Source organism: Monodon monoceros, unplaced genomic scaffold (genome assembly GCF_005190385.1).
Source record: "Monodon monoceros isolate NGI ecotype Baffin Bay Population unplaced genomic scaffold, NGI_Narwhal_1 Super_Scaffold_19, whole genome shotgun sequence".
NCBI lineage: Eukaryota > Metazoa > Chordata > Mammalia > Artiodactyla > Monodontidae > Monodon > Monodon monoceros.
Window position 1 is genome coordinate 87,552,375 of NW_021703775.1, and position 26,545 is coordinate 87,578,919.

Here is a 26,545-nt window from a genome sequence, read left to right on the forward strand (position 1 = left end):
GGCCACCAGCATCCACCCTCTGCTTCTGAGTCTGATGGCCCCAGGTACCTCCTCAGATGAGTGGAATCACGCAGTGTTTATCCTTCTGGGATGGCTTACTTCCCTTAACACAAAGTCTTCAAGGTTCTTCCATGTTGTCAAAAATGGCAGGATTTCCTTCTTCTTTAAGGCTGAATAATATTCCGTTGTATATATACACCGCATGTTCTTGATTCATTCAGCCATCAGTGAACATCGGTTGTTTCTGTGTCTTGGCTGCTGTGAACAATGCTGCAATGAACATAGGAGTGCAGGCATCTCTTCAAGATTCTTTCTGGTAAATACCCAAAGGTGGGGTTGCTGGATCGTATGGCAGTCCGATTTTTAATTTCTCGAGGAGCCTCCATACTGTTTTCCATAATAGCCACACCATTTATGTTCCTACTGACAGTGCACGACGGTTCCCTTTTCTCCACATCTCACCCACACTTATCTTCTTTTTCTGTTTTCTTTTTTTCTGTTAATAGCCATTCTAATAGGTGTGAGTTGGTACCCCACAGTGATTTTGATTTGCATTTTCCTGGTGATTAATGATGTTGAGCATCTTTTCATGTACCTATTGGCCATTTTTATGCCTTCTTCAGAGAAATATCCATTCAAGTCCTTTGCCCATTTTTAATGAGATTATTTGTTTTTTGCTGCTCAGTTGTAGGAGTTCCTCACATATTTTGGATATTAACATCGTATCAGATATATGGTTTACAAATATTCTCTCTCATTCCACAGGTTGATTTTCACTGTGTTGATTGTTTCTGTCATTTTGGTTTTCATTTTCATTTTCCTGAGGGCTAATGGGATTGAGCAAATTTTCATGCATTTATCGGCCATTTGGAGATTCCCTGTTGCAAACTGCCCACCCGTGGTATTCTTTATTGTTTCTGATGGTCTTTTCCTTATTGATTTATATACGTTATTATTATCACTGTAATGATTCTCTCGAAAGTTATAGTATTACAAATATGTTCTCCTCCTCTGTGGCTTGCTTTAAAAAAAAAAAAAAACTAGTAGTAGAGTCTTTAATAGATAGAAGTCCCTTTTTCTTTATATCCAGAGCTTTTTTGTCCTGTTTAAGGAATTTTCCCTACCCCAATAACAAAGGAGAGAATCTTCACATTATTTTCTAGAAGCTGTTTTGTCTTATTTTTCACGTTTAGATTTGCAGTCCACCCAGATTTGAGTTTTTTCACTGAGTATTTCAGTCTATCCAGCACTTTTTACTAAGCAGACTTCCCTTTTTCCCCGTTTGTTTTCTATCAACTTTCTGGGCAGGCTTTCTTTTGCCCGGACTCTATTTCATCGATCTCTTTCCTTCCGTTTCACCAGAACTGCACTGCTCTACTTAGGTTTCCAATAAATCCTGACTTTGGGTCGTATATATTCTCCTCTGGGCTCTAAGATCTTTTGCTATTCTTGGTTCTTTCTGCTTCCGTTTAAATTTTAGATTAGCAAGTCTCTTGTCAGCAAACAAACAAAAACACCTGCTGTGATTCAGGGAGAATTTTTATTCTCAGAATGTTGCTTCCTCCAACCTGAGAAAACACTCTGTCCTTCATTTATCTAGGCTTTCTTTCCCTTCTCTCAATAATCTTCATAACTTTGGTATAGAGGCCTTACCCTTATTTACACACGCTTCTTAGGACCTCGATGAGTTTTATGCTGTGGTAAATGGTATCACTTTAAAAACGTACTTCCTGTTAGTTAATTGCTGAGAATAGACTGGGTTTCTGTGAAATGACATTGCGCTTTAGTGAGTCAAACTCATCTGTTAAACTTAACGGTTTACAGAATATTTCTTTCATAAACACGTTTCACCTGTAAGTAGAGACGCGTGTATTTTTCATTTCAAATATTCTTACCATTTATTTTATTTAGCTTATTTGACTGACAAGAAACGCCTATAAAATGTCGACTAGTGAACAGTTAGGGTTGAATTTCTTGGTTTTAGGCAGTTGATGCTTGGAAACATCTGAGCGGGTAACTGACAGTATAGAGAGAATTTCAGAGATAGTTTGGGGCTCCAGATGCCACTGTCTTTCCCCGGAGAGGGGTCACTTTGGACTCGGCCGGTGGCCGGGCAGGTGGAGGTGGATCCCTACCGCGATGTCCCCACTGGGTCCCCACCTCCTCTCTGCGTTCTGCTCACCTTACTTCTGGGGCCCCTTCCCTATAGTGGGCCATGAACTCAAACTCTTGTCCCTTTATTTCTGTAAGATGTAAGATGTATTTTCTGAATTTCCCAGCCTCTTTCTCCTTGGTTTCTCCACATCTCAGCTGCTGCTTGTGTCAACACATTCAACGAAGGGAAGAGGGCGCCAGTGTTGGGGTCCCCTCCCCCTTTTCCCATCTTTCTAGGAACCATACGCTTGGATTCCTTATTGCCTTGCTAGGTCTCTGACGCCTTTAATGTTTTTCTTCTCTATATCGATTGTGTTTATGCAGTTGTCTGGTTGCTTCCAGTGGGTTTCATTGGAATGATTTGCCTGCGACGATAGGAGAAGCAGACGTCCTCCCCCCTCTTGCTCTAGGTGTGCAGCCTAAGGAGAAGGTCCTGGTCACCTGTGCGGGGAGGGCAGCTGGACGGGGGACATCGTCATCCATTCTTAGAGTTACCTTCACCAGCCCTTCCTTCCACTCCTGGCTGTGTGGGATCAGGTGACAGAGCAGAGCACCCTTCCCACGCTCCTTACCTTTCTTCTACTTATTTGTTCTCTGTTTTACAGATGTCATAATAGAGGTCCAAGGTTTATGTATACTTTTCCCATTTTCAGCATTTATTCTTTCTCCTAAGATTGCATTGCAAAGACAAATAAAAGAAAATCCTATCTGCTCTGCTGTCTGCTTTTATCTCCTCTCTCCTAAGCCCCAATTTCCTCTCATTTATAACCATTAATATCATTAGGCTGATCCGTAATACCATTAGGCTGAGGACTTTGGTTACAGGCTTAAGTAACAAACTTGGCGTTGTTTCCCCTGCTGTTCCAGTGGCAGGGAGACAACACACCTGGGGGGCTTGTTATATCCTGTAGGACTGAATGTGTGTGTCCTTGATCATTACAACACAATAATCAAGTTGGAAGTTGGCTTGAAAAGGAGAGGAGGAGAGTGTAATGTTTAAATAAGTCCTCAAACTATAGGCTGAATCCATATTGGACAGAAGGAAACACTTTCACCTTGTTTCACATTTGTTTCCTATAAATGGGAAAACATTCTCAACAGCCGTGTTTGTAAGGAAAGCTACAGAAGCAACTGGTGGACGATAGCTACATCATGTCCTTGTGATGTGTGTTCTCGTAGGTGCAGCCCCTGCAGACTTCACATACAGAGCTTTACAGGCAGGACGGGGTAAGGGAGGGTCAATGCTGGCCCCGCCGTTTCCCCCAGTGCTCAGTGGGTGGTGGGTCCCTAAAGACATAAAGAATATTTTAGGAGATGTAAAGTAGAAAAATAGTTTTGGCCTCAGGGAAAAAATTAAAACACATGAGAAAAAAGGTAAGCTTAACTTCCTAACAGATTGGCTTTCCAAAGGACGACGTGCTGCCTGCAGGGGGTGTGGTCCTCTCTCCAGAGAAAGTGCCTGTAGGTTTCCACGGTGATGCCAGAGATGATTCAAGAACTGTGTGTATCCCTGTGACGCACGATTTAATTGAACAACAGCTCATGTTCATCTGACCACTGCCTCTCTCTTCTCTCCCCCCATCCCCTTTTCTCCCCTCTAACCTATGTTACTCTTTTTTGCTGCAGTGACTCTGATTTTTGAAGCAACACATTTTTTAAGACTTGGTTAAATTCCCTCCTCGTATTAAAAAAGATGTCTGGGTAAAAGAAGTTTCAGAACTAATGTTGCATACATACAATTTCCTTTTAAAATGTCAGACTCTATACCTTCTTAAATGTATACAACACATTAAAATTTAAAAGAGGGCATGAGTGTACTGACAATTAAATTGATTATTCCAAAGTCTCAATTTCTGGTATAATATTCTTTTTTTTTATTTAGAAAAGAGATGATCATTAAATTTGTATACAAAATGTAAGATACCAACATTTTTGCTGAGTCTTGAGAACATGAAGGAAGGAACATCAGCTGTCTGAAACTGTGCCTCACGTGGTCTTTAAACTGGTCGGTAATTCCTGGGCCGAGGGAACTCTTAGCAAACATGAGAAATGTGTGTAGCGGCCAGGCGCCATCAGTGTGAGTCAGCTGGCCCTTTTCCACATGGTTTATAATGTGTAGGGATGATGAGACCCCTGATACATTCCCTCGGTGTAAACGTATCGTCTGTAAGTTACTTCAGCTGCATGAGGACCTCCTCCTGGCGGTTTTGGAAATTCCGCTTGTGATGAAGACATGGTTTTCCTTCTTCCAGTACAACAAGCATTACCAAGAATATATAACTTCATGCTTCTCATGGCTGTTTCCAGCAAAGCAGTAACTTTCCAATCAGTGCTAAGCAGCTGGACCCTCATTGACAGAACACGGTACCAGAGACCTGGACGCCCCGCATCCGTCCTGCTCAGCGTGGTTTCCTGACCAGGAATCAGCATGTGTGGAGGCACCTCAGCCTCGCCTGCAGTATCCCGCCCGTGTTTCCATGCTGCTCGCGCCTCCCCAGCCTCCTCAGAAAGGACAGTGGTGTTTGCACCCCGCCCCGGAAGACCAGGCAAGTACGTCGCCGCATCACTCTGATCACAGCCCACCTGAGACAAAGACCCTCCAGGTCACCTAGGGAGTGAGTCTGTGCAGCTTCGAGGGCAGCAACCGGCAGTGTCACTGGGAGTCCAGGCAATTCAGACGCCAGAGGCGCTGGTGCCTACCTTTCCACACTCTGATGGTGCTAGAAAACGGCAAGTAAAAGACCCTATAAGAATGGGTGAGGATTTTTTGTGGTAGATTTCCCAGGGAAAAATGGGAACTATATTAGATTGGACCTGGCAAGAGGGAAGATCTGACCCTTAGGACCTGTCAGAATTCTAAGTTAACCTTCATTTATGCCAGAGTGACTTTTAAATAGGTATATGAACCTCAGTTCACCTCTACTCCTCAATGAAGAGCAAGTATGTAAATGAAATAAAATAAGTACTACTGTTGCGTAAATAATTTGAATTCTATTACAAACTAAGACATAATAGACGATAGAGGAAAAAGAAGCTTGGATCCTCCCTTAAAGTCAATGGGGAGGTTGTAGAGAAGCTAATATCACCTACAAAGAGGAGAAAGTCATTGTCCTCCATCAGGAAAGGAAAATGTGACTTAAGGCTATTGTTGCAGGTAAAGCTTTCGTAAAATGGTTTAATACATCCTTTTTTAAATAAATACTCTCTGTGGTTGTGTGCAGGAGGTAGTATTAGGATAGGCTTCACTCTTAAAATGATGAAATTGAGTTCAGTGTAAATTTATAGAGGATAAAGAAAATAAAAATATGCTCTTGTAAGTCATATGGGACAGAGGAATTTTAAAATCAAGAGAAAGAAAGTCTCTAACCTTCTCAGGTCTGAACTGCTCAGTTTCAGACTCTCTTGGAAAAGGTGAGTATTAACACTCACTTACATTCAATATCCTGTAAATAAAATATCACACGATAAAAAAGTAAACGCATTCTCTATGGCAGCCACTGGAAAATAATAGATGATTGATAAAAAGATTACTTAACAATAACACTGCTTAAACATCAAACTATCACACATGATTTGGAGTAGATTTATAGACGGTGGCTTTTCATGCGAGTGTTTTGTTTTGCTTATTTTTTGAGACTTGTCTCCAGGGAGAACGACACATCTTTCAGCCCAGAACAGAGCAGACATGGAACGGCACCTTTGCAAGCAAAGGAACCTGGCCTTTCTGTTTTAATTCTATCCTTGTACCAATGAAATATTAACTGACTCAGTGCATCTAATTCAAAGACCACGAAAGCAGTGAAGGGAACAGACAGTAGCAAGATTCCACGTCTTTTTAACTACAGGATGTAGCCCGTGGGCACGTGATAAGGAAGCATCACTTACTAATAGTTACAGGAAAGGAAGAGACCGCTAAGCACCACCTGCAGATTTTCTGTGGAACGAAGTCAGTGTCTGAATGCGTGCGATGCGTTTACCCACAGTCCTCATTTCCAAAGCCCTCTATCTGCTGACACAGCTGACCCCTGGTAGGGCTGAAAATCCGTTACCCTATTGCTGCTTCTTCCATGGGGACAGCAAGGGGATTCTGCCTAAATGGGGCATTCATGGGAGACACGGCTGTAGGCAGAGGTGGACCTGGATTTTCAGGCGCGTCCTGTGTCAGATGCACAGAGATTTGAAGAATAAATGGAGGATTGGTGAAGGTGAAGTTTGAGGAAGATTTACCTTGGTCCGTAAAGGATAGGCTGACATGCCAGGCAGTCCTTTCCGCAGAGAAGCCTCCGTGTCAGAGGACATGGGAATTTCAATCAGCACCGTCCCTCCAGCCAGTGGACGGTCACCATGGCCACTCCCTTTCCCCTTTGTGATCTGCCCGTGCAGTTACGACTCGCATGTTCACAGGAAGCAGACAGGTGACAGACCCTCAACGGTCAGCCGCACGAAAATCCCCTCCAAATGGGTGCCCGGGGCTCCCGGTGCTTCTTCCACTGATGCCAACCGTGGACGTCTTGACCACTTCATCCACCGTTCACAATTTCACATCAAACATCACTTCTGACAAAATAACTCATTTACAGCAAAGCGGTAAAGCAATGTTGGATTCGCTGATCCGATCATGTTCCCAGTAATAGAGTGACTGTATAATTATCATCCCAAACTGGACAGTTCTGCACTCAAAAGGGGGTGCTGTTGATAATCTTATGAGGAAATGTGTGATCCAGGACTTTCCAGCCAGGAGGGTGGCCCTGGCTGTCTCTCACTGGGGATGGTCGAACGCCTAGTGGTGATTCTAGCTGCCAAGACGCGTGGCGCTCCGCTTCGCCTTGAGTGGGCTGACCTTATTCATTTCATTCCTCATTTACACTTCAGCTGTTTTATGAGTGTGGAGGGATGTGTGCCCCTGGGAAAGGCTCCAGCTCACATCACACTAGGAGATGCATCGTAGGGGAAACAACAGAGCAGACAAGTCCAGTATATGTAAGCCCTGGGAACCAGAAAATGGACTGGATTTTCTCCATGGACTCTTTGAGAATTTAACTAAGGATTTAGACATTTTCTGCAGAAAAATTACATGTAAACAGACTGAAGAAGAAACTTGGTGATTTCCAGAGCTTCATGGACCTACTGAGGCCACCATGGATAGCAGCTTCAGAAACCTTGATTTTTGTCAAAAAGGCAAAGATGTATCCAGTTGGCTTTTAGTTAAATGACCAACACATCAAAGTATGTTGTCAATTTTTCCTGCTTCTCAATAGTTAAATTCACTCTGCTGTCAAAGGAGAAAGTGCGTCATCACCATATTATTAATTAATCATTCCATCCATGTCACAACTAACAATCCAGAGACACACTATGCAGAATTACATTTGGACTTGTGTGTGGAGGGAGATTTGTGATTCAAAACAAACTATTACTTCTGTTCACTGTAAATTTGTATTCTAGATTAGGTACTGCATTCACCTTCTTATGATATTCCTTAAGATATTATTGAAATTCAGCTCTAATCACAAAGTTTGTGATAACAAAAATGTCATGCTTCTTGGAAGTTGCATGATTTCAAAGCAATAACTGAAGAAAAGTTACAACGATCACGCACGAATATAGCGAGCTGCAAGCCACTAACACGGCCCGGAAGTCGGGTGTAAGGAGGACTCCCCGAGGGAGGCCTCCAGCTGCTGACTCCTGCTGGCCCCCAAGCACCCTCTCCCCTCCTTTGCAGAGCTGTGGAATTTCCATGAGCTGAAGCTGGAGGAGAGGATGACTCAGGACAACCAAAGGGGCCGGGAAGGGACTCTGGGAACCCAGACAGACCCCAACACGGATGCCAGGTGTCGCCAAGTGCCAGACACACAACCAGAAGGTGCAGCCCTCTTCCCAAGATTTGTGCACACCCAGTTTGACCTTCAATCGATCACTTCCTTTTCCCTTTTTGGGTTAAAGTCCTTGTTAACACTGCCATTGACCACGTGGAGGCGGGGATAAGCTTGGTGCCCAGGAAGAAGAGGAAAGGGTTTGGTAAAAGCCCAACTCACACCTGCCTCCTGTCACTGGTCAGAAGTGTCTACGTCCTTCCAAGGAGTAACTGTACATCCTATATTCTCGAATAGACTGGAAGCAATTTAGGACAAAGAGAAACATGAACCTGGCAAGTTAAAAAATCAAGGAAGCTAAGCTGAACGCTGTTCACATCTTCAATAACAGACCTATTTATTAGGCAACCTAGATCTCCAGCTTCAGAATAGAATATCTGTGTAAATACCTTATGTTTAATGAATGCAGGAATATTTACATTAGAAGCAATAATTTGAATTACAGAGTTACAGTGATTGGATATGAACTGGCTGTAGAGTCTCAGAAAAAAATGTTTCTGACCTTTAAACCTCTTCCAAGATGCACTATTCAATGTGCAATGGAATTCAAAGAAGCAAATAAAATATAATGTTCTATTTAGAACAGCACCGTCCCCAAAATAAAAGAAGCGGCACAGTCATGACGAGAGTAGCTGGTGTATCTCCCTTCACCTCCATCTGCACTGCTTCCCCCATATGCAGAAAAGAGTTGGAAACAGATAGAATATCCATCTTATGCATTAAAAGAAATTTGAAAAGAAGATGCCCTGGGGATAGTTGGGATAAAACAGTATAGAAATAGTAATAGGCATTATTTGGCACAGTGCAAGGCAGTGAAGGCATATCATCACAGTCCACAAAAAATTACATCAGAAAGGCCTTAGTGTGCTCATTTACACAGGAGTAAACTAGTGCTCAGATAATTAAAAAATAATAGTCGCAAGGTCATGCAGCCAACAAGGGAAAAATTCATATTCAAATCGTTTCCTTTGATCTAAAGTCCATTTTCATTCCACTGTTCCCAGTGCTTTATCACATTAGAAAAAAGGACATGAAAGATCCTGTCTCTGCACTGAATGATCCCCCTGGGAGTTGTTATGGGCGGAGTTGTGCCTGCCCAAAATTCACGTGCTGGGGTCCTACCCCCAGAACCTCAGAACGTGATGATATTTGGAAATATGGCCTTTACTTAAGGTAAAATGAGATTACATGGGAGGGCTGTAGTCCAACATGGCGTATGCCCATAAACGAAGAGGAGATTGGGACGCAGACAGGCACAGAGGGATGACCAGGTGAGGACACAGGGAGAAGACAGTGGTCTCCAAGCCAAGGAGGGAGGCCTCGGAGGAAACCAACTTGTGGACACCCTGACCTCAGACTTCCAGCCTCCAGGATTGTAAGATAGTGAATTTCTGTCCTTTAACCCATCTGGTCCGTGGTATTTTGTTACGGCAGCCCACGCAGAATGGCATGCAGAAAATCATCTGGCAGCTCTCACAGAAGGGTTACGATATCCCACATGAAGGCTATCTTCAGCCTCTCTAAATGTCCCGGGAGACGTCAGTATGAACTGATCACCACGTGTCACGCTGTGATTTTACACCAGTAAGAAGGGTGTAATACTTGGGGAACCCTGCTGCCTCCATAGTGCAGGAGCCCGCAAACCTCCCAACACCAATCTTGGGGTCAGAGCGCCGGCCCTAGCGTTCAAGGACTCCCGAAGGCTTATCCGCGTATCGGAAGCCCAGAAGTGACCACCTGCTGGCTTTTGCTTGAAGTCACAAGCAGCCTTTTCCTGGCTGCACCTCATGCCTTGGGGCTTTTGTCCTTCTGTGGCACCAGGACAATAGCAGTTGCCCCTAAATGAATAAGGTGAGAGATATTCAACAGAATGTCTTTGGCCCATTAATTGGGTAAAAATGAGCCAATGACTGCTTGAAGCAGAGGTGGAAATTTCCTTGTGTTTAACAACTGCATTTAAAATTATATCTTACTTGTCTCAAATGTCTTAAAAATAAGTGAGATGATAAACCCCGCGGCCGAGCACAGGAAAGCCCACGTGAACGAATAATGTTGCTGCCGTATCAGTAAACGAATGATGCCGCAGCCATCAAGCCATCCACCGCTACAGCCGCCGGACACTGAGCCCTGAGGATGCCACTGCCACGCCCTCAGCCCCTGCAGCCGCTCCCTGAAGACGGGCCCCCTGAGGGCACTCAGGGTTGGAAAGCACAGGATCCTGGCCCCAGGTGGCTGAGGTGCGGATCAAAGGAACGATTCCGGTGAGCCCAGACTCTTGCATCTTCCCATGCCTAGAAAAGGGCTGAATTCATTAACCTGAGATGTCTAGTTTTCTTTAATGAACAGTCATCTTTGATGTTCTGACTGCCTGGTCTCTGTGGCAAAAACCCCTGTAGATCCTGGTTCCTCCCCGACCTCTTCACAGCGGTCCCTCAGCGCTACTGACAGGCTGCGTCCTGGGCTTAAGTCCTCAGTTTTGTCCGCCAAATAAACATCATTCTCAACTTTTAGGTTGTGCATTATTTTTCAGTCGACACCCACAACGCCTTCTCCACTGGCTCTGGACTCTTAGAGGGACTCACCGGTGGCTGCTGTGAAGGCAGCGAGCTCCCTGAGGGGACAGGAGCCCAGAGAGCTGACCCGGTCACTTCCCGGGGCGGGTTGTCATAGGAACAGGAGGAGTGGACAGCGGCTGCTAAGGCATCCGACTTGCCCTGCGTTAGACACAGTCAGCTACTCTAACTCGGCCCTTCTCCAGCGACACTGCCCTGGAGCCGGCGTTGGCAGGAAGCCGAGAACCCTGCTCTTTATGCCCTAGTGTAAGAAGCCATCATTAGCGAGGAGAAAAACTGCCTTTGAAGTCGCTGATTTCTCCAACCCGTCTCCCTGACAGGTCAGGGTAGTAAATACTGAGTATAAACATCCAACATCAGAGTTGAGAGCAGTCACTGCAGGATGGCAGACTCATTCTCAAACAGCTCTGTCTTCTAACCAAATCCTCACCTGGACAGATGGTTTAACAGTCACAGCATTTCTGGCCCTCATCCCACAACTCCAGCTTTGCCTTAGAGAAGAGCTGAACCTGACCTAAGACTCGAACGTCAACTCAAGAAAGGCAGGTCGTTGGTCTGCAGAATTGTTGGAGAGTTGCATTCTGAGACAAGGCTGTACTTGCAAAGAGAATCAGGCATTAAACCAACGGTTCACTACTCTGGGGAAGAGCTGTCTCCTATGCAAAGAAGTGTTTTCTAATTAGAGGGGACCATTTAGGAGGAGGCCGATGGGGAAGGCATCTGGCAGAGTCTGTGCCACGGAAGAGTAATAGCCTCTGGAATCAGCTGAGTCTACCCCAGATCCGGACTGTCTCCCTGGCTGTCACGCTAGGCAGTGTATTTACTTCCCTGAGTCTCAGTTTCCTCACTGCAAAGTGAATCCATAACATCCATCCCATCAATGGTTTAGGAGCATTTAAGTAATAGGTCAACATAGAGGTTTCTGCTTCTGGTAACGGTCAACTATACCCCCATCATGTCAACCTCTTTCAGATGAGGAAGGCTGTGGCCTGTGAAGCAGGACTGAAGTCAATTAAGAGGTCCCAGAAGGAGGTCAGTTTTGAGATGATGCAGGTGTCAGCAGCTTTCGGCAGGAACGAGCTCTCTGCAGGAGGCCCCTTCTGTCTTGTCACTAAACTTAAACCAGTCACCCCCATGCTCTGCTTGTCTCCGACCCAAGCACACCTTTCAAATCTCTTGGTCACACAAAGCCTTGCCTAATCTGTTGTTTCCTTCCGTAGATCAAGGAAGTAAAGATGAAGAATAAGTAATTAACAGATGACCAGATCTTTTCCCCAGCTTCCCCTTTCAGGAATCTTGTGAACAAACTGTGAACAAGACAGCAACTAAAGAAAGAGCCACGGAGTCGACAGCCTGCACACAGTGGGGGATCGCGATGAGTCTGATCTCCTACCTCCACGATTTAACTGAGATTACGTCCCCTCTCTCCCTTTAAAAGCTTGCATGGCCGGGCAGAATCTTCGGGGTTGGTTTTGGGGATACCCAGTCCACCTTCTCCCCAGATTGCTGGCTTTCTGATTAAAAGCAACGTTTCCCATTTCCACCAAAACTTACCTTTTGAATACTGAGTTTTGAGCAGCAAGCAGCTGGACCTGAGTTCCGTAACACAGGTATTATATCCTCGGGGAAGGGAGGACATACATTACTTCCTCCCTAAGGTAGTGGCAATTGAAACCTACATACCTGAGCTCCTACTGAGCTTTCCTTCTTTTTTTCCCATCCACTGTGTTCAGAACCCCTTCTTCCCACTTGCTGTGTCCATTTCCGGAGCAGGCACCCTTGGGTATGGCAGAGCTATCTGTTACACAGGTTGTGGGTTAACTGCGTCCCCCAAAGATATGTTCAAGCTCTAGTCCCCGTGAATGGGAGCCTATTGGAAACAGGGTCTTTGCAGATGTGATCAAGCTAGGATGAGGCTCTACTGGAGGAGGGTGGACCCTGACTCAGTGACCGGCGCCCTGATGAGAAGAGAAGGTGGAGGCACATGTGACAGTGGAATGTAGGGCTTGCCACCCTCCGTGGGAAGCTGGAAAAGGCAGCAGGAACCTTGCCCCCCACCTTGAGGGAGTTTGGCCCTGCTGCCCCTGGGGCTTTGGACCTCCGGCCTCCAGACTGAGAGGGGCTGTCTCCTGCTGTTTTAAGCCCCCTGTCGGGTGTTCCGTCAGTGCAGCCACAGGAAAGAACACAGTGCTGGCTATGCAGCAGGTTGGGCCCCGGAGACGCCCCACGTCCAGGTTCAGTCTGGAGGCACCCTGGGGTGTGAGGTGTGACTCGTATACTGCTGGATGGTCCAGGGCTTCCCGGCTTCACCCCTTGGCCCTTCCTGCAAAATGGTGGAGGGCACGATTTGCTGGGCCAGAAACCCCCCTTTACAGCTGGAGCCGCCTTGCAAAGGCCAAAGCAAACGGTTTTCTGGTTACAATGACTCTAAGACTTGTATAAAATCGAGCCCTTGTTGGGTGTCTCTGATCTGATGGCATCTACCCCAGTCCCTGCCTTTGTAGACCCACATCAGTGACACATGCAAAGGCCAAAGCCCACCTGGCTGAGCCCAGGTCTGCAAACCATCACAGTCGAAACACCTGCTTGCCCCACCTAGGAGCCCACGGCTGACCTGAGTCCACAGCCGGCCCGAGGAGTCCCCAGCCTGGCAGCCCCAATTGTGACACATGAAGGTACAATTGCGACACATGACTAAACCCTCAACTTCCATTTAAAAAATTCTCAGTATGTCCAGGCAATGCACAAAATGTTGTGAGTTTGACAAAGGTCAATAAACACATCGTCTCCTATGTCTGAGACAGAAACATAAATCAATGGAAACAGCACATGGCGATGTGCCCTGTAATCCATGTAGTTACAAACTCCTCCAAGAGCCCTGAGGTCAGGAGACACTAACAGAATAGTGAAAATATAAATTGAAGATGAGATATTAATTTGTCGTATTTTATCTATAAAGCTTTTATTATCCATAATTATGGACTTTTCACAAGCACATTTCTAAATGACTATAATTTTGTAAAGGCAATCTGTGAAAAAAAGAGTCATAAATAACAGATTTGGCTATTCCATAATTCTCAGAAGAAAAGTATTTCTCCACCTAAAATTAAATGGTATAAATTAAAACCTCTCAATTCAACAACTATGAATATATGAAAATGCATTTGTTGCAAACAACTTTACCTAATTTATGTTTTTAAAGCTGGCTGTGTCTGCGGTATAAAGACTGGACTGTGGGAGAGTGAGGCCAGGAGGACAGAGCCGTCTTATCCAGCGAGGGATGGGCAGGGCGGGGGCGCGATGGGTGGCGGCCGCCATAGAGACCTCCCCACCCTGGAAGCCGGAGCTGCCAAGTATGGAGTTTCTGGAAAGCTCCTCAGGCAGCAAGGAAGAGAAACCCTGGTGCAGCCTGGCTCACATGTTTGGGTTCAATCCTGGCTTGATTCCCCCACTCAGGGAGGCCACCTGCCAAGAGCTCACTTTCTCCCTCCCCCCCGCCGCTCTGCAGGTGCCAGGTACCCTCAAGGTGGCGACAGGCTGCAGTCCTTTTCCTCACACCCTCCCCCAGGTCCACCCAGAGAACGGGGTCCGTCCCTTCACCTGACTGAGTGCCTGCGAGCCAGGGGCTTCCCTGTTAGTCTGCAGACACAGGGCAGGATGCCAAGTATTGATTCCATTAATTCTGTGTCTTGAATCAACAGAGAATTCAGGATTCCCTGATTGGTGTGAAAATAAAGGGAACCTCATTTAAGATGGAAACGGGAAGCAGAAGGGGATACGCTCAGGCAGGTACCACTCCGGCCCTCTGCAGACCCAACAGCGGCCCTCTGCAGACCCAACAGAAGGAATGTCCCTACTTAAGACCGGCAGGGGAGGGAAGATTTTCTCCCCACCTGGCAACAGCCCAGCCAATGAGAGACTGTTACCACTCATCCAATGAGAAACCACCACTGCCCAGCCAATAGGAACCCCTCAGCACCCTTCACTCTCCCTTTCCTCCAATGGACTTTCCTTCAAAGCAGCTCTTTCCACTTCCCCCTTTTTCTTTATAAAATGACACGCTCCTGTCCTTTGTTTGCCCAACTTGCCTGTGGTTTTGCCATAGATTATATATCCCAAGCTGCAATTCCTTTCTATTCCGGAACAAAGCCATTTAGCTGGTAAAACTACTGGCCGTTTTGTTTTTAAGGTCCATGTGAGCTAGGAGCAATCAGCACCCACTTCTGGAGCTGACGGTAGAGTGAGCATCTGAAGACCCTGATTTCTCAGAGGGGCAGGGGCACTGTCCCCTCTGTCCCACTCCATCCACCGACGTCCAGGTCACTGTCCCCCTCCGTGCAGGGCACTGTGCCCCTCTCTCTCTGGGGTCCAGGTCACTGTCCCCTTCTGTCTCCCGGAGTCCAGGTCACTGTCCCCCGTTTTCCCCAGTGTCCAGGTCAATTCCCTCTCTGTCCCCCGCCCGAGTCCAGGACACTGTCCCTTTCTGTCCCCGGGATCCAGGTCACTCTCCCCTATGTTCCTAGGGGTCCAGGTCACTCTCCTGAGCGATACCCCCACGCCCCCAGCCCTAGGAGTTGCGGGGGGAGGAGGCGGGGACGCCCACTAGCCCCCAGTCCTCCGAGCTGCCATTTATGAGAGCCCGCCACATAGGAAGAACTAAAACGTCCCTCTCGCAGCAGCTCGGGGGGTGGGGGGGAAACAACGCTGGAAGCTCCTCGTAATTCCCTTATATTTATTTTAACACCACGGAATCTCGCGAGATTTGAACCTGGTACCGGGAACTGGAGATATCGCGAGATGGCAGGTTGCCTGCCGCTTCCGGATACAGCAGGCATCGCGATAAGTGGAGATAACGCGAGAGGACACCAGAGGACTTCTTGACCTATCCGGGCGGGGCGGGGAAGACGAAAAGGTGGTGGTGAGGAAGGGCCTTTCCGGAGGCGATGCCGTCTGCATTCTCAGTCAGCAAGTTCCCCGTCAGCATCCCCGCCGTGATCACGGTAAGTCGTTGCCTCCTTGGCCGTCAGTTCGGTCGCTGTCGGCTGGGGCCTCTCCAAATTTCCCAGCCTCCGCCGGGGACGCCGGCGGCGCCGGAAGGGAGGCGTGGGTGGGGGGTGCAGGGGCGGGGCCTGTACCTGGGTGGGCGCGGCGTGGCGTGACGGTGGGGCCGGGGCGTCGGGGCGGGACGAGATTGGAGGGCCTTCAGGCTGGTGGGATGCTGAGGTGCGGGGCGGTCGGGGGTCGGGGGTTTGCGGGGAGAGCTGGGACCTCGTGGCGGCGAGGAGCGGGGAGGTGGGCCGTCCTGGGCTGGGATGGGGGGTCCGGGTGGCGTGGACCCGCTGTGGGCAGAGTGGCAGGGCGTGGGCCGCTCCCCCAGCACCCGTGCCCCCGGGGGACCTGAGCCTCAAGGAGGGGGTCCGAGTTCAGAGGTGCGGACGAGCCCACCTCTAGAGTTGAGCGGACGTGCGGTCGCCGCACTGTCTGGAGGGCAGGGTGTGTGTCAGAAAGGCGGGAGAAAACCACATCTTCCAAGTTTGGGTGGCCCAGATTTCTGAGGCTTTAATCACTGCTCTGAGGAACTGGTAGCTTTGCCTCTGGGGGCGACCGAGTGCATCCCCGAACCAGGCACCGCTTTCTCATCTCCCCGTGGAGGAGGGTCTTTACATTCTCCCAGCTTGAGGTGCAGCTCTGTTCGACGAGTAGGAAAGCCTTCAGTCCTGTGTGGAGGGACAGCAGGGCACGGCCGGGTGACAGTCCCTGGACGTGGGTGCAGTGGCGGTCCCTGCTCCCCCTCCCCTCCCTGTGTGCTGTGAGGCTTGGCGGGCGCTCGGGACGGGCTCAGAGGAGAGGCAGTGTGAAGCCTGGTCCAGTGCAGGTGGGCCCTGACGAGGTTCTGCTGTGTGTCCTCCAGCAGACGGACTGGACGGAGCCCTGGCTCGTGGGGCTGGCTGCCTTCCACGTGCTCTGCCTGCTGCTCACCTGCTTCTCATCCCGGAGGTACAAGCTACAGGTGGGGCACTTCCTGTGCCTGGGTGAGTACGGTTCTGCGGCTCAGTCGCTGTGCGCTGCGGCGGCGCGTGTGCCTGTTCTCTCTGTAGCCTCAGTGATATGTGAGTATATTTGTAAGGCCTCCCAACTCTCCTGTCTTGTGTTCTACTTTGATTGCTGGCCACTCCCATATTTCACTTGTGGGTACTATAAAGATAAGGTACATTTTGGATATTGGATTTGAAAGGCGTCTCAAGCACGTGTTGTGTTCCTGGGAGGGTGCTGAATACCAGTTACACAAACGAGAGCTGGGTTAGCTGAAATGCTGACTCTGTACAAGAGGCTCCTCTGGGGGCTTAGCTGCCCTGCGTGCTCTGGGAGGGAGTGCAAACCAGGAAGGAAAGCTCTGTGGTGCAAAAATAACACATTGCCCGAGTCAATTTTGAAGGTAAGATCTACAGGGTTTTAGAGAAGACACAGAGCTGTGGGGAATCGTTGAGAAAGATTTCACAGAGAAGGTAAAGTCACGGTAGGGGGTGTAAAGGGTGAGTAAAATCTCTTTTTCTAGGGTAAGGAGCAGATGTCTGGCCCAGGCCTGGCATCTGGGGCGGAGGCAGCCGGTGAGAGCACAGGGGCGACGGACAGAAAGGGTGGGTCAGGTGTCAGAGAAACCACATTCTGATGCTGACTAGTTAGAAGTACGTTCAGCCGGGAAAGCTGGGCCAGGGCCTCAGGCTATGCTGGGCTCTTCATCTTGTGGACGTTGGCAAGATGCTGAAGATCTTGCTTGGTAGTTTAGCAAAGTCCAAAAACTCACCTTAAATGTGATTTTTCAGTTGGCCTTGTGCAAGGTGGGAAATCCAAACAAGAGGTCTTCTTAGGACAGGCGCGAAGCAGCAAGCCTGCACCAGAAACAGTCCTGACGGTCAGGGATGGCTGTCGCTTCATTTCTTTACGTGAGAGCCCTAGTAAGGACCGCGAGGGGCGAACAGGACAGACGGGCTCCCGAGCCTCGTAGAGCTGGGGGGTCCCCGGCGTCCACTGAGTAGCCACAGCCCTGCTGAGCATCATGGCAGGAAAGGCGGGAGCACCGTGAAACCCTGGGAGGGGCCGGACTTGAGTCACTGCCCTGACATTTAAACCGAGGGGAGAAGGATGCGGGGGAACCAGCCAGGCAGCAGGCGTTCGAGGGCCGGAAGGGACACTGCAAGCCCCGGGAATAATGTGTGCAAAGGCCCCGAGGCAGGAAGCACAAAAAAGGTGGTGGCCTCGTCCACAGAGCCTCGTGCAAGGAGCCCACACTTGAAAAGCTTTGTGAACCTGGGCGCTACGTTTGGGTTTGTTGTTTTCAGGGACGAACAGAGGGTGACTGTTGTAGCGTGGGGATGATAGATGCTGGTCTAAGTGCGTTTACACATCTGCTGGCCCATTTAATTCTCACACCCACAGAAGACTTGGATGTTATTTGCTGCAGTCTTACAAATGAAGCACAGACTGGCTCACTGCTTCCCCAGCTCCTGAGTGGGGTGCATGGTGGATGCATCACGTTGCCCTCTGGGGAGGGGGCCCCCCCCGTGCTCAGGCCTCTTTTCTCCTCTCCCGTCTCTTTTCTTTGGCTTCCTTGATGTGCGCCTCAGGGTCCAGTCGTCGAGGGAGGGGTCAAGGATTGCTCTCCCCCATTTTCACCCCAGGAACCGGGGTTTTGCACATTTTTACAAGGCTGAGGTTCCTGGCGTCCGTCCTCCCCTCCGCCAGCCCCACCCAGGCCCTGAGCAGCTCCTGGTGCTGGGCCAGCCTGCGGTCCTTCTGCCCTGGGCGGGGCTCCCCGCACTCCGGGTGGGACTGCGAGGGCTGACGGGGCTGTCCTCGGCTCCTGTCCCCTCGGGTCGGTGCTCCCTCCATGTCTTTGCCGCCAGCACCACTGGGGGCTCCAGGCAGCCAGAGGGTGCAGGCAGGTGGCCTTCAGCTCTGGTCTCAGGGCCCTCGGGTTCCACTGCCGGCCTTGCACCTGATGTGTGGCCTGCGGGGCTGGGAGGTCGGCAGATGGCCCAGTGCGGCCACTGTGGTGTCGGGGCAGGAAGCCTGGCCATGGCGCCGCTCTGCTGAGGGCTGGCCTGGTCTGACCGAGACCACCGGCCTCGTGTGTCACCTCGGGTTTCCTTTCTGTGTAATGTTCCCTCACGTTGTATGTGAAGTAGGAGTTACGTCTCATCCAACGTGGCATTGTTCTGTTACGTTTCCGTTACGTAGCGTGTTGTGAAGGACGTATAAGGCTGTGGAGGTGGACTGGCCCCCTGGCTTCTCACGTGGGCTTGCTTTCTTCTCAGTGACCTTAGTCTACTGCGCGGAGTACATCAATGAAGTGGCGGCAGTGAACTGGAGGTGAGCGGCCCCGGGCACGTGGACCTTGTGTGAGACCGTCCCCGTCAGCAGCAGAACACACCCAGGAAGCCCCCAGCTCTCGCTTATAAAGCAGCCCCAGCCCCGTCCACATCCCAGCCTCCTTCACGATGAGCCTTGGACGGTGGTCACCGTCGGCCCTGGAGGCCCCCCGAACAGAAGCGCTCTTGTCCGTGACGGGGAGACCGAGATCCACCCACGATTTACTTGGTCCTGAAAACACTGGTCCCTGGTTTCCGGGACACTGGCCATTCTGTCCTCGCCTGCGTGTCCTTTCCTGCTCACACACCTGGGCAACCCACTCCATGTCCAGTGAGCCCCATAAAGTCGACCCTTCCCCTGGGCCCCCCTTCCAGAACCGCCCCAGGTCTTCTGCTCCCTCGGGGCCCACAGCTTCTCCTTCTGGCTTCTCAGGACGGGGTCCTCGCAGGTCAGGCAGGAACCCTCGGGAGGCTGGAACGAGTCGGCAGGGGAGCGCCGCCGTCCCTGTGTCCCCGCAACCCGGGGGATGACGTGGCCCGATCAGCACGCTGCCTCCCGGGTCTGCCCTCGGCACCCTGCCCGCACAGGTCTCAGAGCAGAGTGACAGCCACGCCCCGGCCGCCGCGCCCTCCCGGCGGCTTCGGGCCCCTGTCATTGGGTCAGGAGCCCACCCTCGGCCCCCCCGCACGACCCGTCCCCCCGCTTTGTCTCTTCCGCTTCTAATTAGGACGCGCATCCTGACCACCCCTCGCTGGGCTCTGTTCACTGTGGCCCCAGGGTGATGACGGTGTTGCTGAGTCAGTGACGTAAAGTTCGTGTCCTGCACTGCCACTGAGAGGGACGCTGGGGGCAGCCTGGCCCCGCCACGCTGTGTCCCCCTCTCCAGGGGCTCGGCCTGAGCTTGCATGGGGGCCGCAGTGCCCCTGGAGGGTCTGGGAATCGTCCCCCACGGGGTTAGGAGGGTCGCCTCGTAAAGGGACTGAGGTCGCCATCGTGTGCAGGCGGGGCTCTGCCGGCACCTCGTCCTTGTGTGCGGAGGGGCTCCTGAGACAGAGAGTATCACGAGAACGCCATGTTGTGACGCTCCGTGATCTTTAAATCTTTCTTGAAACAGGTTGTTCTCGAAGTACCAGTATTTTGACTCGAGGGGCATGTTCATCTCCATAGTGTTCTCGGCGCCCGTGCTACTGAACGCCCTGGCCATCGTGGTACGTGTGTGCCGGAGCTTCGGGCCTCCGTCCTCCTCACACGGCCCGTGTCCACTTCTGACCGCGTCTCTGCACGGTTCTTTCCAGGTCCTGTGGGTGCGCAAGGCCCTGACCGTGATGACCGACCTGAGGGCCCTGCAGCAGAGGAGGAGGGCCAGGGGCAGGCCCGGGAGGAGTGACGCCTCGGATCCGGCCTCGCGCGCTCCTGGACTGCACTTAGACCAGCCTTTAGGACAGAGTGTGCCGCATGTCCACCAGGGCACTCGCCGGGCCTGCAGGGGGTCTCGTCTCTCCAGTTAAGTTGTAAGCAAACGGAACCGCTCACGTCGCCACACGTCCACGGGACTCCTGTGACCGTGTGAGCTACCAGACATCCGTCCACATGGGGACGGTGACTGAGTGAGGGACAGTGCCATGCACGCGTGGGCACCTCCGTCACCCCCATCAACTCGCATCACCTCCATCACCCCTACCACGCCTGTCACCTCCTGTCACCTCCATCACCCCTGTTACCTCCATCATCTCCTGTCACCTCCACCCCCATCACCTCCATCACTCCTGTCACCTCCGTCACCCCCTGTCACCCCGTCAACCCCCATCACCCCCGTCACCTATCACCTCCATTACCCCGTCACCCCCGGCACCTCCATCACCCCCTGTCACCTCCATCACCCCCTGTCAACCCCCATCACCCCTGTCACCCCCATCACCTCCATCACCCCTGTCACCTCCATCACCCCCTGTCACATCTGTCACCCTGGTCTGATCTGCATAGCGGTGGCCTCTCCATGTGGTGCTGCCACAGGACAGAACACGAGGGCCTGCCTTTCCTTTCATCCAGTTAGAGATGTGACGACCCTCGGAGGCCCTGGGTCGGAATCCACAGAAGCAGTGGCTGGATGAGCCCCTTGAGTTGTCTTTAGGAAGGAAAGTTGCCAGTAGAAACAGTCAACATTCACCTGTTTCAACTAACAGATTTTTTTATAGCAAATACAAAGATTGATTGTATTCCTGTGTTCTACCTTCTTTTTACCCTTTGGGTGTCCTGGGACATGATGCTGTTGGTTTATCGGAGCAGGTGCACTATTTCTTTGTGATGTCCGCTCTGTAAACCAACGTCTGTGCAGGACGCTCGTGGTCTTGTCACACCTGGAGCTGCAGCTGGAGGATGACGGGTGAGCAGAGCACCTGTCTAAACACACAGCGTTCAGTAAAGAGGATGCTGTTGGCTCCTGATTTGGGTTTAAGAAAATAGTTTGTGAATAGTTACCATAATTTTAACAAGATAAGTGAAATACATTCGTCGGATTTCAAAAAGAAAAGAAAATTTGTTCATATGAAAGCTTTAGAAGCTCAAAAGGTGACACTTCGACAGATTATGAAATTAAATCTTGAAATCCAGATATATAAAGGTTTTATAGGTAGTTATAAACTCTCAGTAGAGAAATTATTTCCTGAATTTTGACATTAGTTGTAGAAGTGAGTAGGTAGAACTTCCTAGATAAATCTACTGGAGATCTTAACCTGAAATTTTTTCCAGTCCCTCCTTGATGTCTTAAACTTCTGTACTGAACATTTTAAAAATTGGCTTAGGGGCTTCCCTGGTGGTGCAGTGGTTGAAAGTCTGCCTGCCGATGCAGGAGACACGGATTCGTGCCCCGGTCCGGGAAGATCCCACATGCCGCGGAGCGGCTGGGCCCGTGAGCCATGGCCGCTGAGCCTGCGCGTCCGGAGCCTGTGCTCCGCAACGGGAGAGGCCACAACGGTGAGAGGCCCGCGTACCGCAAAAAAAAAACAAAAAAAAATCGTCTTAAAAAACAGCATCTCATGTGAAGTCAGATTTTAAATTTCTTGTACCTGACAGCGTGCCTCATTGTGCATTTCTGGAAATTTCCAGTTCAGGGTGTCTAATGGTCTCATGGCTTCAGAAGAGTCCACTGCATCCTGAGTGATTTCCTCGGAGAGCAGGGCCGAGCTGGCTGGTGCCCTGGGAGCGCGGGTATGGTGGGAGGGGCTGAGGGCGGGATGGCTGGTCCCTTCCAGCCGTGCGGTCAGGCCGGGGCCCAGGGGACAGAATGCATGGATAGGAACATCCTGGCCTCGGCCACACAAGCCAAGGAGGTTCTGGGGCATTTTCCCTGTCCATAATTATTTGGGCTGTCTTAATATGGGACTATCTGACTGAATCTCAGTTTTCCTGTGATAGTAGTGTAATAGCATTGTTAACTTCGCATAAATTTGGCGTTAATGGCATATCAACCTAAAGACATGACATGGGCCTTTTCGTTCACTGGTGTGTGCAATTTTTTTGGAACAGTTTTTTTTTCACAAACACTATTTTTTAACTGTTTTTAGTAAGTTCACATTCAGTGGCTAATTCAGTGTTAACAGATATTTCTCTGTCCTGCTTGGGGAAATCCTACAAGCCAGAATTGTCCCCAGAGGGTTTGGGATGTATGAGCCTTGCTGTGTGGGACATGACAGGAGAGGTTCACAGGGGGCCTCCTGGCCCGTTGAAGGAAAGCATATCCCCATTCCTGGTTTCCTGCGGTCCCTTCTCACCCCAGAGCTTTAGCAAAAGGGGGTGGATTTGGAGCCAGAGAAGGATGCCCGGTGACGTTGTTTGGGCATCTGATGGAAGTTTGTGTAAGTAAATGAAACAGACCACAAAACACTTACACATCAGCTAACACCTACATGAAATAAATAAGCAAAACTGTAAAGATGACAGTGTGTTTGTGACTGTTTTGCACTAACTGCGTGTCACTTGGCTGTCACCTTCTGCCGGCATCCTTACAGTCTCAGCAGGCGTCCATGAAGGGGTGTCAGGGCCACAGTCTCTTCCTGACGGGTTCACTTGCTGAGAATTGTGGTGTAAACCACAGAAAATAGAAGGTGTTACCGTGAAGTTACTCAAGACAAGCTTTTTGCTCTTTAAATTGCGCTCTGCAGGTTGTTACTGATGTCATAGTTATCAAACCAAAATAGTAAATTCAGTTAATGTGAAATCAGACTTGAGTGTTAAAGTTACATGCATTTAATAGTAAAAGTTGCAAAGTTGAAAAAAGTTGTAAATGCAGACATTTTATATTTTGACAGTATAAAAGTTTATCCAAGAATCTCTCAAAACATACCTGGTATATAATTCAAAGGTCTAAAATTTTGAAATACATTTACTAGAAATTTGTGGAATTTTGTTCCCTTTTCTGCAGCTTAGCAACCAGCCTCAGTCATCACCTCACTTCCTTTCGTGGCTGGTCGCCTGCTTAGGTTGGGCTAGTGACCAGGGGACCTGTCTCTCCAGCCGAGTGGGGTGTGTGTGTGTGTGTGACAGAGGCAGAGTGTCCGCTGCTTATTCCCTGGAGTCTCCATCTGGAGCAGAATAGCTGGCACTGAAAGCGGTCAGAGATGGAAGTTCAGCTGCAGACAGGATGGGTTTGTGTTTGCAGAGCTGTCACATCCGCACCCTGGGTCTTCACACTGTCCTGGGAGTTTTAATACCCCTGTTCCACAGCAAATTAAAATACACAATTATCTTAGATTCCAGAACAGGAGCCACAGAATATTGTTGTGGAGTTCCACGCACTAGTGCACATAATTGTAACGATTAACGTGTTCATGAAAAACTTCTCGGGAGTCGTGTGTGTGTGACGTGGGTCCAGGGAGGGTGCTTCCCGTGCTGAGTCTCAGCCCCGCGGAGGTGCCCTGGGAGTAGCTCCTCTTTGTAAGGTCCCATCTCCTGCGCGAGGAGTTCCCAGGGTCCCAGGGGTTTGCTTAGAAGCGTACAGCGTCACTCTCTGGGAAACAAGAGCCCGGTGGGAAGGGGTCTGTCTTACTTATTTAATAAGATCGCTGTAAGGACCAAAGCATCCGACTCGTGTTAGATCTCCCTGCACTGCTCTTGCTGGGCTGGTGGTAACAGGGGGTTTATCCAACGTCAGAATCGCCTGGAGCCCCCGGGAGCTGTGAAGCCTCGGCTCTCCCCAGGTGCCCAGTAGGAGGACGCGGACAGGTGACCACAGGGCCAGGAGGCTTCTCTGGGCAGGTCGCAGGCGGAGCCCGACCTCCGCCGGTTCCACCGCGCTATGAATCCGTTTCTCAGCCTCCGCTCGTGTTTGCACATGCGACCCCCAGGGGGCGCTAATACACTGTCACCGCCGGAGGCTGAGTCCAGGCCAGGCGGCCTTGCCTCTAGGAGTGTGACGTCTGCCGTCCCGGGCTGAGGGCACCGAGCGGGACCAGCGGCTCTGAGTCCCTTTCTTCACGCGAACTAGGTTAACAGCGTCCAGACTATGTCGTGGCCCACGCACACGTGCACACAGGCACACGCAGACGTCTGGAGGTCAGGAACTCACCCTCCTGTGACACGAGGGGACACCGCCCAGCCGCACCAGCCCGGCCCCCGTCCCTCCCAGTCAGTCAATAAGCACGTTTGCTCGTGAACTGTCTTCTAGCTTCAAGGATCCTCTGCAGACAGATTGAGCCAAGGAAAGGGGCGCTGTGGCTGCTGCAGGGGGGCCTGTGGTTGCCGCCTAGTATCCCTCAGGGATGCAGAAGCAACAAGTTCACTCTTCACCACCCAGCCAGGCCCCGAGGCTGCGAACCGCGGGCTCCAGGCCTGTCTGGTCCCGGGGCGCCGCGGTGGTAGACGTGAGCTGGGAGCTGATGGAGTCCTGGTCATCTGCCTAGCCCGAGGGCCCGACCCCCGTCCTCAGGTAGAGGAGGAGCCCGCCTCAGCCTGGACCCGCCTCCCTCTCCTCAGAATCCCTGTGTCGGTCACAGGCCAGCGCTGAGTCCAGCGCGGCTGGACTCAGAGCCCCAGGGCGTCAGATGGGGACTTCGGCCTTGAATCTCCAGCTCTGAGCGTCCGCTCTGCCCCTAAGTGGGACCAGCCTGCTGTGTGCTTCCATCTCGCAGCTGTTTACACGCGTTCTGCCCGACCTGGCATGCCTGTGTCGTCGCGACACAGCAGGGACAGAGCTTCTGAGAACGCGGCCTCACGTGGCAGCGGGAGGACGGCCGGCAGTCCCGGGTCCCACGAGTTTCTTTTAAGCGTGTTCCAGCAAACGGATGCTTCTGTTTCCACAGTTAACATTTAAGTTTATGTTTCAAAGTACAGTTCTCAGTCTAGAGATGCCAACATTTTTTCCCTACATTTTCTACAATGAAACTAGAAGGAAGGCTAATAACTGGAATTGAATCTACGTGGATTGGAAGCACCAGTGAAGGCTGAGGACAGGGCTGCCAGGACACATTGTACCTGTGACACGTCCATCGGGGGTGCCGGGCATCCAGCGTGAATCGTGATTTCGTGAAACGAGCAGGAATTCAGGGAGAGGGTCCCAGAGCGCAGGCCACGGCCCACTGTTCTAGCAAATGAGAAGCTGAGGTCGTAGGCTCTGGGGCTGCAGAACCGCCAACTCCCCGTCGTCTTAGTTGCCCAGGAGTTTTCACAACAGTGACAGGCCAGGTGATTTATGACCAACCCTAAAAGAGAAGATGTGATCTGGAATTTTCCCAAGATTCAACTCAAAAGCAATAATAAGGTACAGGTTGGTTTGGTTGTTTGTGTCACGATGAAAGGGCTAGAACTTCGGAGTTTACATGTCAGTTGATGTAGGTAACAACCCAAACTGCAATTTTAGAAGACAAAGCTTTTCCATGAGAGCACATGAAAGGTTAGCTTGTCTTTGCTTTCTTCACTTATCGGCTTGCCTGTGTTTTTTTACTTGTTTCCGAGTGAGCGCCCTGTGTCCGCTGCTTCTCCTCTGAATTGCCCCAATTCCCACGGGCTACAGCTTCCTGGTCAGGTCAGAAGGCTCCTGGTCTGACAAAGTGGTGACAAGCACCAGGGACAGGACGACCACCTGCCAGGACTGTTCACTTCTCCTTATCTTGGGGCTGGAAGCCAAAACAACTAGGTTCTTTATCCTAGCAAGACCAGGAACAGGGTGTCTTCTGACAGGTACAACATCTGCCTTTCACAGGGAGCGGGGCCAGGAGGGTGAGGGGCGACTCTGTCCGAGCAGAGCTGTTGAGACCTTAGAGTTCACTTACGCGTATTTCCAAGGCCTCACAACACAATCCGGGGTGTCTAGAGACAGTTTCAATGGTGTTGTGCTGCAAATATTCGGGTCTTGCTTAAAATCTAAAATGTCTTTGCGACTCTTTCCTCAGGAGGCCCCTTTTCCTCCTGAGCTTCAGTTTCTTGCTACAAAATTAGAATTTTGTTCAGACAATGTTAAAATTCTGTTCCTTCTTTAATGTTTTATTAAAGTCCTTTGCTCCAGGTCATACAAACAAAAATTGGTTCGAGGAGTCAAAAACCCTGCATCAATCACACCTGTGCTTTTCCTACATCTAAACA

At 50.4% G+C, this 26,545-nt stretch overlaps 1 protein-coding gene across 2 annotated transcripts; it reads left to right on the forward strand.

Moving 5' to 3' along the window:
• Positions 1-15,430: 15,430 nt before the first annotated feature.
• Positions 15,431-23,289, forward strand: TMEM18 (transmembrane protein 18). 2 transcript variants are annotated; one of them, XM_029232513.1, is made up of 5 exons: positions 15,431-15,600; positions 16,515-16,632; positions 18,916-18,970; positions 20,085-20,178; positions 20,266-23,289. In XM_029232513.1, exons 1-5 carry the CDS (start codon positions 15,544-15,546, stop codon positions 20,476-20,478), a joined length of 537 nt encoding a protein of 178 aa, XP_029088346.1. In that variant the 5' UTR covers positions 15,431-15,543; the 3' UTR covers positions 20,479-23,289. The 2 variants fall into 2 exon arrangements, with proteins under 2 accessions (XP_029088346.1, XP_029088345.1); XM_029232512.1 differs by having other exon boundaries at positions 15,476-15,600; positions 16,512-16,632.
• The last annotated feature ends 3,256 nt before the right edge of the window (positions 23,290-26,545 follow it).

Bases quoted from the DNA above. Each gene is read 5' to 3' on its own strand.
- TMEM18 (XM_029232512.1), top strand. From the start codon at position 15,544: ATGCCGTCTGCATTCTCAGTCAGCAAGTTCCCCGTCAGCATCCCCGCC. The intron at 15,601-16,511 runs GTAAGTCGTTGC...TGTGTCCTCCAG, and splicing joins GCATCCCCGCCGTGATCACG to CAGACGGACTGGACGGAGCC. The intron at 20,179-20,265 runs GTACGTGTGTGC...GGTTCTTTCCAG, and splicing joins TGAACGCCCTGGCCATCGTG to GTCCTGTGGGTGCGCAAGGC.